This window comes from Salvelinus namaycush, unplaced genomic scaffold, assembly GCF_016432855.1.
Source record: "Salvelinus namaycush isolate Seneca unplaced genomic scaffold, SaNama_1.0 Scaffold1456, whole genome shotgun sequence".
In the NCBI taxonomy this organism is placed as follows: Eukaryota; Metazoa; Chordata; class Actinopteri; order Salmoniformes; family Salmonidae; genus Salvelinus; species Salvelinus namaycush.
In genome coordinates, this window is record NW_024058182.1 from 16,984 (window position 1) to 32,500 (window position 15,517).

General features: G+C 43.0%; 1 protein-coding gene across 1 annotated transcript in view; it reads left to right on the top strand.

Moving 5' to 3' along the window:
* Positions 1-25: 25 nt before the first annotated feature.
* Positions 26-15,517, top strand: part of LOC120036731 — a 15,707-nt gene continuing 215 nt past the window's right edge. The window contains exons 1-4 of the mRNA XM_038983103.1: positions 26-158; positions 7,319-7,482; positions 8,944-10,019; positions 14,350-15,517. The exon at positions 14,350-15,517 is cut by the window's right edge and continues 215 nt beyond it. Of these exons, the coding sequence (XP_038839031.1) occupies positions 7,357-7,482; positions 8,944-10,019; positions 14,350-15,400 (2,253 nt within the window). The 5' untranslated portion in view covers positions 26-158; positions 7,319-7,356 and the 3' untranslated portion in view covers positions 15,401-15,517. The remainder of the gene's footprint in view (positions 159-7,318; positions 7,483-8,943; positions 10,020-14,349) is intronic.

Genomic DNA, 15,517 nt, shown 5'->3' on the forward strand with positions numbered 1-15,517 from the left:
AGATCACTCACTGTTCCCGCTTTGGTTTCACAGAGACGCAACTAGGGAGGGGAGAGCACACAGAGAGAGAGAGAGAGAGACCGGCGAATTACACACAGCCCCAGACACAACGCTTTGGAGGATGCAGGAACAAAAACCATTTCCTGCTAAGACAGTCGGTAGGATTTATGTTGTTTTACGTACTGCATGTTTAACTGTCAGAGATTTATTGAAGCTTTATGTTTAGGCTACAGATGTAGGATCTTCATTCGGTCACTCTTTTGTTTGCTTACAATTGTCCTGCATAGCAGGAAATTCTACCTTGTAGTCTATTCAAGGCTTAAAAGGGCTTCTAAAATGAGTAATGTCCACTTTAAATTGTCAGACTTGATTTGCCCTAAGGGAAAATGTACCCATCCCTACAAAAAAAATGTCCAATAATAACAATCCACAAAATAATTCACATTTCCTGTTTTTTATTTCATTTATTTATGTTACCAATTGTCCGTCGCCCTATGGGACTCAGTTGTGATACAGCCCGGAATCAAACCTGGGTCTGTAGTGACGCCTCTAGCACTGAAATGCAGTGCCTTAGACCGCAGCGCCACTCGGGAGCCCTAAACACATATTGTTACTACAGGATTATTTTCCTTCCATAGCATACTGGCTCAAATTAAGATCCTACATCTGTATATTGCAATCACACTTTAAAACTTACTAGACGCAGGCGCAGATGGTTTTCAAACATTTTCTATATGTGCATGTCAGGCTATTTGATTTCCAAACCACTTCATAAGAAAAACGATCGGGGTTTGTAGTTATTTCAATAATCTGCCATGTTTTTATTACAATCGTATTTACAATGGCAATTTGACAATAGGCTAAACAGCCTAAATAAGAAACGTCACTGTGAACCTGATTTGTTTGGGCTCTGCCCTCTAGCCTCTGGACATTGCCGACCTGTGGTTATTTCAGTCAGTGAGTGCATGGGAAGTGTGCATGGGAAGTGTGCATGGGAAGTGCGCATGGGAAGTGCGCATGGGAAGTGCGCATGGGAAGTGCGCATGGGAAGTGCGCATGGGAAGTGTGCATGGGAAGTGTGCATGGGAAGTGTGCATGGGAAGTGCACATGGGAAGTGCGCATGGGAAGTGTGCATGGGAAGTGACTAGTGCACTAGCAGTGGCTAGTCGAGTTCTGGCAGTGGTACGTAGAAGGCTAAGAGAAAGTCAAATTAAGTTGAATTAAATGTGTAGTGTCTGCATCCTAAATAGCCACTTCAGCACGTCATGGCAACACACATTCGGGTCGACATTGACCTCAGCGAGAACTGTGCATGTTTTATCGTCAAAGTCTGCATGTGTGAAACTCAAGTGTGTTTTAGTTAGTATTGGAGGGTTAGTGTGAGGATATATGTGTTTTGGTTAGTATTTGAGGATTAGTGTGAAGATATATGTGTTTTGGTTAGTATTTGAGGATTAGTGTGAAGATATATGTGTTTTGGTTAGTATTGGAGGGTTAGTGTGAGGATATATGTGTTTTGGTTAGTATTGGAGGGTTAGTGTGAGGATATATGTGTTTTGGTTAGTATTGGAGGGTTAGTGTGAGGATATATGTGTTTTGGTTAGTATTGGAGGGTTAGTGTGAGGATATATGTGTTTTGGTTAGTATTGGAGGGTTAGGGTGAGGATATATGTGTTTTGGTTAGTATTGGAGGGTTAGTGTGAGGATATATGTGTTTTGGTTAGTATTGGAGGGTTAGGGTGAGGATATATGTGTTTTGGTTAGTATTGGAGGGTTAGTGTGAGGATATATGTGTTTTGGTTAGTATTGGAGGGTTAGTGTGAAGATATATGTGTTTTGGTTAGTATTGGAGGGTTAGGGTGAAGATATATGTGTTTTGGTTAGTATTGGAGGGTTAGTGTGAAGTTTGTTATTGGGATGTCAAATTTTATGTTACTTTTGATTGTGAAGAAGGCCCTTCTTGCCTTGTCTCTCAGATCATTCACAACTTTGTGGAAGTTACCTGTGGCGCTGATGTTTAGGCCAAGGTATGTATCGTTTTTTTGCGTGCTCTAGGGCAACGGTGTCTAGATGGAATTGGTATTCGTGGTCCTGGCAACTGGACCTTTTTTTGGAAAACCAACATTTTTGTCTTACTGAGATTTACTGTCAGGGCCCAGGTCTGACAGAATCTGTGCAGAAGATCTAGGTGCTGCTGTAGGCCCCCCTTGGTTGGGGACAGAAGCACCAGATCGTCAGCAAACAGTAAACATTTGACTTCAGATTCTAGTAAGGTGAGGCTACAGTAGATGCTGCTGACTGTTCTAGTGCCCTCGCCAATTCGTTGATATGTATTTTGAATTTGTCTCCACTATTGTGGATTGGGGTGATCAGTCCTTGGTTCCAAATATTGTGGAAGATGCCAGAGATGAGGATTATGATGTCAGAGATGAGGATGATGATGTCAGAGATGAGGATGATGATGTCAGAGATGAGGATGATGATGTCAGAGATGAGGATGATGTTAAAGAGTTTAAGTATAGCCAATCTCCCTCCCTTTCTCTCTCTCTCTCTCTCTCTCTCTCTCTCTCTCTCTCTCTCTCTGTCTCTGTCTCTGTCTCTCTCTCTCTCTGTCTCTGTCTCTCTCTCTCTCTATCTCTCTGTCTCTGTCTCTCTTTCTCTCTCTCTCTCTCTCTCTCTCTCCCTCCCTTTCTCTCTATCTCTCTCTCTCTTTCTCTGTCTCTCTCTCTGACCAAAGTGATCTGCCGCCCACATAGTCTCTCTTCAGTGACAGCCATCTGGGCACATCTCTCTATCTATCTATCTAGGAATATCTTTCTGCATATGCCTTATTGTTCCTACTTCAGAATCCCTGTGAGCCCCAGTTCCCAGACAGATTCCAAGCTGGAGGTTTTGGACGTCTACAGAAAGAGATAGAGAGTAGTCAAGAAGAGCTTTAGTCAACACAGTGTAGAAACACTAATAAAGACACTCTTCTTCTTCACTCTTCTTCTTCACTCTTCTTCTTCATTCTTCTTTTTCACTCTTCTTCTTCATTCTTCTTCTTCACTCTTCTTCTTCACTCTTCTTCTTCATTCTTCTTCTTCATTTTTCTTCTTCACTCTTCTTCTTCACTCTTCTTCTTCACTCTTCTTCTTCACTCTTATTCTTCACTCTTCTTCACTCTTCTTCATTTTTCTTCTTCGTTTCTCTTCTTCATTTCTCTTCTTCACCCTTCTTCTTCACTCTTCTTCTTCACTCTTCTTCTTCACTCTTCTTCTTCATTCTTCTTCTTCATTCTTCTTCTTCACTCTTCTTCTTCACTCTTCTTCTTCACTCTTCTTCTTCATTCTTCTTCTTCATTTTTCTTCTTAATTTCTCTTCTTCACTCTTCTTCTTCACTCTTCTTCTTCATTCTTCTTCTTCATTCTTCTTCTTCACTCTTCTTCTTCACTCTTCTTCTTCATTCTTCTTCTTCACTCTTCTTCTTCATTTTTCTTCTTCATTTCTCTTCTTCACTCTTCTTGTTCACTCTTCTTCTTCATTCTTCTTCTTCACTCTTCTTCTTCATTCTTCTTCTTCTTCACTCTTCTTCTTCATTCTTCTTCTTCATTTTTCTTCTTAATTTCTCTTCTTCGCTCTTCTTCTTCACTCTTCTTCTTCACTCTTTTTCTTCACTCTTCTTCTTCACTCTTCTTCTTCACTCTTCTTCTTCATTTCGCTTCTTCTTCATTTCTCTTCTTCACTCTTCTTCTTCACTCTTCTTCTTCACTCTTCTTCTTCACTCTTCTTCTTCATTCTTCTTCTTCACTCTTCTTCTTCACTCTTCTTCTTCACTCTTCTTCTTCATTCTTCTTCTTCATTCTTCTTCTTCATTTTTCTTCTTAATTTCTCTTCTTCACTCTTCTTCTTCACTCTTCTTCTTCATTCTTCTTCTTCATTCTTCTTCTTCACTCTTCTTCTTCACTCTTCTTCATTTTTCTTCTTCATTCTTCTTCTTCACTCTTCTTCTTCATTCTTCTTCTTCATTTTTCTTCTTCATTTCTCTTCTTCACTCTTCTTGTTCACTTTTCTTCTTCATTCTTCTTCTTCACTCTTCTTCTTCACTCTTCTTCTTCACTCTTCTTCTTCACTCTTCTTCTTCATTCTTCTTCTTCACTCTTCTTCTTCACTTTTCTTCTTCATTCTTCTTCTTCACTCTTCTTCTTCACTCTTCTTCGTCACTCTTCTTCTTCATTTTTCTTCATTTCTCTTCTTCACTCTTCTTCTTCACTCTTCTTCTTCACTCTTCTTCTTCACTCTTCTTCACTCTTCTTCTTCACTCTTCTTCTTCACTCTTCTTCTTCATTCTTCTTCTTAATTTCTCTTCTTCACTCTTCTTCTTCACTCTTCTTCTTCATTCTTCTTCTTCACTCTTCTTCTTCACTCTTCTTCTTCATTCTTCTTCTTCATTTTTCTTCTTCATTTTTCTTCTTCACTCTTCTTCTTCACTCTTCTTCTTCATTCTTCTTCTTCACTCTTCTTCTTCACTCTTCTTCTTCATTCTTCTTCTTCACTCTTCTTCTTCATTCTTCTTCTTCATTCTTCTTCTTCACTTTTCTTCCTCATTCTTCTTCTTCACTCTTCTTCTTCACTCTTCTTCTTCATTTTTCTTCTTCATTTTTCTTCTTCATTTCTCTTCTTCACTCTTCTTCTTCACTCTTCTTCTTCACTCTTCTTCTTCATTCTTCTTCTTCACTCTTCTTCTTCACTCTTCTTCTTCACTCTTCTTCTTCATTCTTCTTCACTCTTCTTCTTCATTCTTCTTCACTCTTCTTCTTCATTCTTCTTCTTCATTCTTCTTCTTCACTCTTCTTCTTCATTCTTCTTCTTCATTCTTCTTCATACTTCTCTTCTTCATTCTTCTTCTTCACTCTTCTTCTTCATTCTTCTTCTTCATTTTTCTTCTTCATTTCTCTTCTTCACTCTTCTTCTTCATTCTTCTTCTTCACTCTTCTTCTTCATTCTTCTTCTTCACTCTTCTTCTTCACTCTTCTTCTTCATTCTTCTTCTTCACTTTTCTTCTTCATTCTTCTTCTTCACTCTTCTTCTTCACTCTTCTTCTTCACTCTTCTTCTTCATTTTTCTTCTTCATTTCTCTTCTTCACTCTTCTTCTTCACTCTTCTTCTTCACTCTTCTTCTTCATTCTTCTTCTTCACTCTTCTTCTTCACTCTTCTTCTTCATTCTTCTTCTTCACTCTTCTTCTTCATTCTTCTTCACTCTTCTTCTTCATTCTTCTTCTTCACTCTTCTTCTTCACTCTTCTTCTTCATTTTTCTTCTTCATTTCTCTTCTTCACTCTTCTTCTTCACTCTTCTTCTTCACTCTTCTTCTTCATTCTTCTTCTTCACTCTTCTTCTTCACTCTTCTTCTTCATTCTTCTTCTTCACTCTTCTTTTTCACCCTGATATAATAATGGCACAATCAGCTCCTCTTTCACTGAGTTATATAACTGTCAGACAATCAAAATCAAAATCGAATATTCAAATCCTCCTATGAAAAAGTGTCCCCTAATTGCTGCTGTGAATAATAATTTGTGCAATAAGTTATTCATCAATGTGAACCCTAGAACACGGATAATGAGGAGTGATTAGTGGGATTATATTGAGGGAGTCGAGGTCGGACCAGGCATGAAGACAATCTTACTGTGTTCCAAATGGTACCCTATCTAGTTGAAATGACATGAAAATAAAGTTGAATCAAACCAGTGTGTGTCCAGTGGGAAGAGAGAGAGAGAGAAACAGAGAGCTAGAAGGAGATGAGATGAGAAGACAGCAGCATACCATCCTGATGGGTGGTAGTCTGGACACAGAGAAGAGATGAGAAGACAGCAGCGTACCAGCCTGATGGGTGGTAGTCTGGACACAGAGAAGAGATGAGAAGACAGCAGCGTACCAGCCTGATGGGTGGTAGTCTGGACACAGAGAAGAGATGAGAAGACAGCAGCGTACCAGCCTGATGGGTGGTAGTCTGGACACAGAGAGGAGATGAGAAGACAGCAGAATACCAGCCTGATGGGTGGTAGTCTGGACACAGAGAAGAGATGAGAAGACAGCAGAATACCAGCCTGATGGGTGGTAGTCTGGACACAGAGAAGAGATGAGAAGACAGCAGCGTACCAGCCTGATGGGTGGTAGTCTGGACACAGAGAAGAGATGAGAAGACAGCAGCGTACCAGCCTGATGGGTGGTAGTCTGGACATAGAGAAGAGATGAGAAGACAGCAGCGTACCAGCCTGATGGGTGGTAGTCTGGACACAGAGAAGAGATGAGAAGACAGCAGCGTACCAGCCTGATGGGTGGTAGTCTGGACACAGAGAGGAGATGAGAAGACAGCAGAATACCAGCCTGATGGGTGGTAGTCTGGACACAGAGAAGAGATGAGAAGACAGCAGAATACCAGCCTGATGGGTGGTAGTCTGGACACAGAGAAGAGATGAGAAGACAGCAGCGTACCAGCCTGATGGGTGGTAGTCTGGACACAGAGAAGAGATGAGAAGACAGCAGCGTACCAGCCTGATGGGTGGTAGTCTGGACACAGAGAAGAGATGAGAAGACAGCAGTGTACCAGCCTGATGGGTGGTAGTCTGGACACAGAGAAGAGATGAGAAGACAGCAGCGTACCAGCCTGATGGGTGGTAGTCTGGACACAGAGAAGAGATGAGAAGACAGCAGGGTACCAGCCTGATGGGTGGTAGTCTGGACACAGAGAGGAGATGAGAAGACAGCAGGGTACCAGCCTGATGGGTGGTAGTCTGGACACAGAGAAGAGATGAGAAGACAGCAGGGTACCAGCCTGATGGGTGGTAGTCTGGACACAGAGAGGAGATGAGAAGACAGCAGGGTACCAGCCTGATGGGTGGTAGTCTGGACACAGAGAAGAGACAGCAGGGTACCAGCCTGATGGGTGGTAGTCTGGACACACGGGTTTTAGAGGTTTCATGTAACATCCTACTGAATATATAGAAATGCTTCTGCCTTTTTCCCATTTAACATCCTCATGATTCTCTGTCTAAGCAACACACTTTTCAGGAGTCATTCTATCGAATTTTTTAGATGAATGTTATAAAAATAAAATCTGTTTTGATGTAATATCATATGTACTATTTATTATTTATATCAAAAGACATCTCTGAAGTAAGACCAGAAATTTTTGTGGTGGTAGGCAGGATATATCCATTCTTTTGGGGATGTATTGAGGAACAAAATTTGACCCTTCAGAGAACAAAGTCACTTTTTATGTGTGTGTTTTAATTCAATACAACTGACTCTCCTCTCTTCTCCTGCCTCTTCCCCCAGGTTGATTGACAAGCTCGTCGTCCAATCAAATCGTCGCCATGATTGCCACGGGCGGTCTGCTGCGTATGAACCGGCGCCAAGACTCCCAGCGATCCAAGAACCACGCTGAGAACCAGAGGAAGAGGAAACAAGCAGAGAGGAAGAAGAAGAACGATGTGGTAGTGGTGAGTAGCATGATGGACTACAAACTACAGTACCCATAATGCTCTGTTGTATTGTATCTGGTTTAGAACGATGTGGTAGTGGTAGGTAGCATGATGGACTACAAACTACAGTACCCATAATGCTCTGTTGTATTGTATCTGGTTTAGAACGATGTGGTAGTGGTGGGTAGCATGATGGACTACAAACGGCAGTACCCATAATGCTCTGTTGTATTGTATCTGGTTTAGAACGATGTGGTAGTGGAGGATGGCAGGACGGACTACAAACTACAGTACCCATAATGCTCTGTTGTATTGTATCTGGTTTAGAACGATGTGGTAGTGGTGGGTAGCATGACGGACTACAAACTACAGTACCCATAATGCTCTGTTGTATTGTATCTGGTTTAGAACGATGTGGTAGTGGTGGGTAGCAGGACGGACTACAAACTACAGTACCCATAATGCTCTGTTGTATTGTATCTGGTTTAGAACGATGTGGTAGTGGTAGGCAGCATGATGGACTACAAACTACAGTACCCATAATGCTCTGTTGTATTGTATCTGGTTTAGAACGATGTGGTAGTGGTGGGTAGCATGATGGACTACAAACGGCAGTACCCATAATGCTCTGTTGTATTGTATCTGGTTTAGAACGATGTGGTAGTGGTGGGTAGCATGACAGACTACAAACTACAGTACCCATAATGCTCTGTTGTATTGTATCTGGTTTAGAACGATGTGGTAGTGGTGGGTAGCATGACGGACTACAAACTACAGTACCCATAATGCTCTGTTGTATTGTATCTGGTTTAGAACGATGTGGTAGTGGTGGGTAGCAGGACGGACTACAAACTACAGTACCCATAATGCTCTGTTGTATTGTATCTGGTTTAGAACGATGTGGTAGTGGTGGGTAGCATGACGGACTACAAACTACAGTACCCATAATGCTCTGTTGTATTGTATCTGGTTTAGAACGATGTGGTAGTGGTGGGTAGCAGGACGGACTACAAACTACAGTACCCATAATGCTCTGTTGTATTGTATCTGGTTTAGAACGATGTGGTAGTGGTGGGTAGCAGGACGGACTACAAACTACAGTACCCATAATGCTCTGTTGTATTGTATCTGGTTTAGAACGATGTGGTAGTGGTGGGTAGCAGGACGGACTACAAACTACAGTACCCATAATGCTCTGTTGTATTGTATCTGGTTTTATCTTAGGTTACATCCCAATAATCTCTCCTTTCTCCTAATATGTGCAGTTGTCTTCTTCTCTTCTCTTCATGGATTTGAAAGGAAATTACTGGTATATGGAAACTCCCTCTAACCTAAAACTTTTAAATACTTTTACATTTGTGGGAGGTAGTGAACAAGTGTACACTTTTAAGGAGGAAGGAGAGATTATTGGGACGCATCCTTAGATGTTCCAGAAGCTAACATGGTAATGACGTTCTGTCTGTCTCTTTATGAATTCAGGTGAAGGGGAAACTCAACCTGTGTTCCCCATCTGGGCTGGTGGCTGCGGTGGGGGTAGTGGTGTTGATGCTGGGGATAGCCATGGCTGTACTGGGCTACTGGCCACACGAAGGCCACAGCCAGGGGTATGCATCCAGGGTATCACCAGGGGAGGAGCGGAGAGACAACGGCAGGATGAGCTACTCCAAGAGCCGCCTGGTGTCTGTCACCTGGAACAATAACAAGGACAACAACACAGCCAACCAGACTGTTGGGGAGTTGACCAACCAGACTGTTGGGGAGTTGACCAACCAGACTGTTGGGGAGTTGACCAACCAGACTGTTGGGGAGTTGACCAACCAGACTGTTGGGGAGTTGACCAACCAGACTGTTGGGGAGTTGACCAACCAGACTGTTGGGGAGTTGACCAACCAGACTGTTGGGGAGTTGATCAAGCAGACTGTTGGGGAGTTGACCAACCAGACTGTTGGGGAGTTGACCAACCAGACTGTTGGGGAGTTGACCAACCAGACGAGTGCTGAGTTGACAAATCAGACGAGTGATGTTATGAATGGAAGTGTTCCTCAACCTGTACCTGTGTCTACAAGTCCTCGTTCTCCCTCGGGTGGGTTTCTCACTGAGTTCCTGGACAGCTATCTCTACTCAGACAACTTGAAGGTGTTTGGGCCCTTAGTGATGGGGATTGGCATCTTCCTCTTCATCTGCGCTAACGCTGTGCTTCACGAGAACAGAGACCAGAAGACCAAAGTCATCAACCTCAGAGATATCTACTCCACGGTCATCGACCTCCACAGCACACGGACCAAGGACTACTCGCCGATTAACGGACTAGTGAACTATGTGCAGTCCAGGGGCAGTGTGGACATAAATTCGGGTTCGTTCAATCCTGGCGAGATGCTAGAGCATGGTCGCAGCCCTTGGCCCTCCACTACCGTGTCAAGCCACCAGGAGGAGTTAAGTAGCAGTGAGCAGCAGTGTAGACGACCGTCAATGGCGGGCCGGCAGCGGAGCTGGTCCAGAGACAACCAGACGTTCCCGGAAAGTGTGTATAGCATCTACAGAGACCAGAAGCGCAGGTACAGTAGACCTACAAGTCTGTTGTTGTAAAATGTGTGATTTTGTCTGCATGTACAGTACCAGTCAAAATGTGACACACCTTCTCATTCCCGAGTTTTTCTTTATTTTTTTACTATTTTCTACATTGTAGAATAATAGTGAAGACATCAACACTATGAAATAACTCATGTAGAATCATGTAGTAAACAAAAAAGTGTTAAACTAATTAAAAATGTATTTTATATTTGAGATTCTTCGAAGTAGCCACCCTTTGCCTTGACTACAGCTTTGCACACACTTGGCATTCTCTCAACCAGCTTCATGAGTTAGTCACCTGGAATGCATTTCAATTAACAGGTGTGCCTTGTTAAAAGTTAATTTGTGGAATTTCTTTCCTTGTTAATGCATTTGAGCCAATCAGTTGTGTTGTGACAAGGTATGGGTGGTATACAGAAGATAGCCCTATTTGGTAAAATACAGAGTCCATTTTATGGCAAGAACAGCTCAAATAAACAAAGTGAAACAACGGTCAATCATTACTTTAAGACATGAAGGTCAGTCAATCTCGAAAATGTCAAGACCTTTTAAAGTTTCTTCAAGTGCAGTGACAAAAACTATCAAGCACTATGATGAAACTGTCTCTCATGAGGACCGCCACAGGAAAGGAAGACCCAGAGTTACCTCTGCTGCAGAGGATGAGTTCATTAGAGTTACCAGCCTCAGAAATTGCAGCCCAAATATATGCTTCACAGAGTTCAAGTAACAGACACATCTCAACATCAACTGTTCAGAGGAGACTGTGTGTATCAGGCCTTCATGGTTGAATTGCTGCAAAGAAGCCACTACTATTTTATTTAACCTTTATTTAACTAGGCAAGTCAGTTAAGAACACATTCTTATTTACAATGACAGCCTACAACCAGCCAAACCCAGGCGACGCTTGGTCAATTGTGTGCCGCCCTATGGGACTCCCAATCACGACCAGTTGTGATACAGCCCAGGATTGAACCAGGCTCTGTAGTGATGTGATAGTACTGAAATGAGGTGCCTTAGACCGCTGCATCACTCGTGAGGACACCAATAAGATGAAGAGACTGCTTGGGCCAAGAAACACGAGCAATGGACATTAGACTGGTGGAAATCTGTCCTTTGGTCGGATGAGTCTAAATTTGAGATTTTTGGTTCCAACCGCCGTGTCTTTGTGAGACGCAGAGTAGGTGAACGGATGACCTCCACATGTGTGGTTCCCACCGTGAAGCATGGAGGAGGAGGTGTGATGGTGTGGGGGTGCTTTGCTGGTGACACTGTCAGTGATTTATTTAGAGTTCAAGGCACACTTTAACCAGCATGGCTACCACAGCATTCTGCAGCGATACGCCATCCCATCTGGTTTGCGCTTAGTGGGACTATCATTTGTTTTTCAACAGGATAATGACCCAACACATCTTCAGGCTGTGCTCAGAATATGTGGGAAGTCCTTCAAGGCTGTTGGAAAAGCATTCCTCGTGAATCTGGTTGAGAGAATGCCAAGAGTGTGCAAAGCTGTCATCGAGGCAAAGGGTGGCTACTTGGAAGAATCTAAAATTAAATTTTTCTTGGTTCCTACATGATTTCATATGTGTTACCTCATAGTTTTGATGTCTTCACTATTATTCTACAATGTAGAAAATAGTAATAAATAAAGAAAACAAAACTTGAATGTGTGTGTCCAAACCTTTGATTGGTTCTGTATATTTTTATAGCCTCTTTCGACCATCCTGATTAGACAAGATCACATTCTTATAACTGGTGGTCTGCGGGCAGGTTTTTTTTTATGATAAAAATTTGGAATATTAATGGTTTTATACGCAATTTTACAGGGCATTCAGAAAGTATTCAAACCACTTGACTTTTTTCACATTTTTGTTACATTACAGCCTTTTACTAAAATTGATTAAATACATGTTTTTCCCCATCAATCTACACACAATACCCCATAACGACCAAGCGAAAACAGGTTTTATAAATTTTTATATAATAAAAAAATAAACGTATTTACTTAAGTTTTCAGACCCTTTTCTATGAGACTCGAAATTGAGCTCAGGTGCATCCTGTTTACATTGATCATCCTTGAGATGTTTCTACGAGTTGATTGGAGTCCACCTGTGGTAATTTCAATTGATTGGACATGATTTGGAAAGGTACACACGTCTATATAAGGTCCTACATTTGACAGTGCATGTCAGAGCAAAAAACAAAGGTCGAATGAATTGTCCGTAGAGGTCTGAGACAGGATTGCGTTGAGGTACAGATCTGGGAAAGGGTACCAAAAAATGTATGCAGCATTGAAGGTCCCCAAGAACACAGTGGCCTCCCTCATTCTTATATGGAAGAAGTTTGGAACCACCAAGACTCTTCCTAGAGCTGGCCGCCCGGCCAAACTGAGCAATCGGGGGAGAAGGGCCTTGGTCAGGGAGATTCTGTTCCTCTAGATGTGTGTAGATCCGATTCTGGTCCTCTAGATGTGTAGATCAGATTCTGGTCCTCTAGATGTGTAGATCAGATTCTGGTCCTCTAGATATGTGTAGATCAGATTCTGGTCCTCTAGATGTGTGTAGATCAGATTCTGTTCCTCTAGATGTGTGTAGATCAGATTCTGTTCCTCTAGATATGTGTAGATCAGATTCTGTTCCTCTAGATGTGTGTAGATCAGATTCTGTTCCTCTAGATGTGTGTAGATCAGATTCTGGTCCTCTAGATATGTGTAGATCAGATTCTGGTCCTCTAGATGTGTGTAGATCAGATTCTGGTCCTCTAGATGTGTGTAGATCAGATTCTGGTCCTCTAGATGTGTGTAGATCAGATTCTGGTCCTCTAGATATGTGTAGATCAGATTCTGTTCCTCTAGATGTGTGTAGATCAGATTATGTTCCTCTAGATGTGTGTAGATCAGATTCTGGTCCTCTAGATGTGTGTAGATCAGATTCTGGTCCTCTAGATGTGTGTAGATCAGATTCTGGTCCTCTAGATGTGTGTAGATCAGATTCTGTTCCTCTAGATGTGTGTAGATCAGATTCTGGTCCTCTAGATATGTGTAGATCAGATTCTGGTCCTCTAGATGTGTGTAGATCAGATTATGTTCCTCTAGATTTGTGTAGATCAGATTCTGGTCCTCTAGATGTGTGTAGATCAGATTCTGGTCCTCTAGATATGTGTAGATCAGATTCTAGTCCTCTAGATGTGTGTAGATCAGATTCTGGTCCTCTAGATGTGTGTAGATCCGATTCTGGTCCTCTAGATATGTGTAGATCAGATTCTGGTCCTCTAGATGTGTGTAGATCAGATTCTGGTCCTCTAGATGTGTGTAGATCAGATTCTGGGCCTCTAGATATGTGTAGATCAGATTCTGGTCCTCTAGATGTGTGTAGATCAGATTCTGGTCCTCTAGATGTGTGTAGATCAGATTCTGGTCCTCTAGATGTGTAGATCAGATTCTGGTCCTCTAGATGTGTGTAGATCAGATTCTGGTCCTCTAGATGTGTGTAGATCAGATTCTGGTCCTCTAGATGTGTGTAGATCAGATTCTGGTCCTCTAGATGTGTGTAGATCAGATTCTGGTCCTCTAGATGTGTGTAGATCAGATTCTGGTCCTCTAGATGTGTGTAGATCAGATTCTGGTCCTCTAGATATGTGTAGATCAGATTCTGTTCCTCTAGATATGTGTAGATCAGATTCTGGTCCTCTAGATGTGTGTAGATCAGATTCTGGTCCTCTAGATGTGTGTAGATCAGATTCTGGTCCTCTAGATATGTGTAGATCAGATTCTGGTCCTCTAGATGTGTGTAGATCAGATTCTGGTCCTCTAGATATGTGTAGATCAGATTCTGGTCCTCTAGATGTGTGTAGATCAGATTCTGGTCCTCTAGATGTGTGTAGATCAGATTCTATTCCTCTAGATGTGTGTAGATCAGATTCTGGTCCTCTAGATGTGTGTAGATCAGATTCTGGTCCTCTAGATGTGTGTAGATCAGATTCTGTTCCCCTAGATGTGTGCAGATCAGATTCTGTGCCTCTAGATGTGTGTAGATCAGATTCTGTGCCTCTAGATATGTGTATATCACATTCTTGCTCACATTCTTGCTCTCACATTGCATGATCCGGATGGTCGAACGAGGCTACATTGTATGTTGTTTTTGTATGCTGCAAAATGAATTGCCTCATTGAGGACATAAACGTGTTCTAATCTATTCTAAACGAATGCTGTTTTCATGTTTTAATCAGGTGGACCAGGCGCCCTGAGGGGATAAATAAAGTTGTATTGAATTTCCCTGAATTCAAGTTTTCTAATCTTATTTTGTCTAATCTAATCAGGTGTTCAGAGCAGACACCCTACCCCAGGCAGTGGGACTCAGAGCAGGCCTCGTACCCCAGACAGTGGGACTCAGAGCAGGCGACATACCTCAGACAGTGGGACTCAGACCAGGCCTCGTACCCCAGGCAGTGGGACTCAGAGCAGGCCTCGTACCCCAGACTGCGGGACTCAGAGCAGGCCTCGTACACCAGGCAGCGGGACTCAGAGCAGGCCTCGTACCCCAGGCAGCGGGACTCAGAGCAGGCCTCGTACCCCAGACAGCGGGACTCAGAGCAGGCCTCGTACCCCAGGCAGTGGGAGGGTGCAGCATCCATTGTCAGTTCTTCTTTTAACGCCTTCACCCTCCCGATCATCACACTTAACAACTGTGCAGTGGAGGAGGGGGGACAGGCCGAGAGAGAGGAGGAAGAGATTATAGATGTGAAGGATTTTAGTGGAAATGGGATTGAGCAAGAGCAAGTAGCAGGTTATAGTCAATGTCTGGGTACTAAAGAGAAGGAGTCTTCAAGGAGGACCTCGATGAATCCCCAGGAATCCTATAGTCAAAGTCTGGGTACTAAAGAGAAGGAGTCTTCAAGGAGGACCTCGATGAATCCCCAGGAATATGAGGGTGGTACCATCATGACCCTAACTGAACCAGATGAGGCGCTACAAGGACAGACTCTCACCCCACAAGGCTCCCAACTGTTCCCCCCATCTCCCGTTTTCAGGGCGATGACGGGGATGGGATCTCGCCTGTCACTCAACTCCCTCTCCAACCAAGGGGGGGACCAGCCCCAGTCGGCGCGACGATGCAGCCTCACCGTGGCCGTCTGTCGTCAAGGCGACCGGGCGCGTCGGTACAGCTGTACGCGTCTGGAGCGTTCGAACAGTAAGGGATACATCAAACTGGAAACCGTGGACGGAGATTCCTTCGAGGCACCAGATGTAATGACTTCCTGTGTGCCCGACTCGAATCAGGAAGAAGAAGTAGTAGCAGAAGCAGAAGCAGCTCAAGGAAAAAGAGAGAGGGTGAGAGTCACCCTTAGCTCTTCTTTAACAGAACTCTAGACAGATCTGTCTCAATCGTCATGTCAATCTCTTTAGACAGTGATCGAAACTGACCTATAGAGTCAAGGTGCAGCCAGAAGGAACTCAGGAGAGGAGAGGGAGATACATAACTCTTCA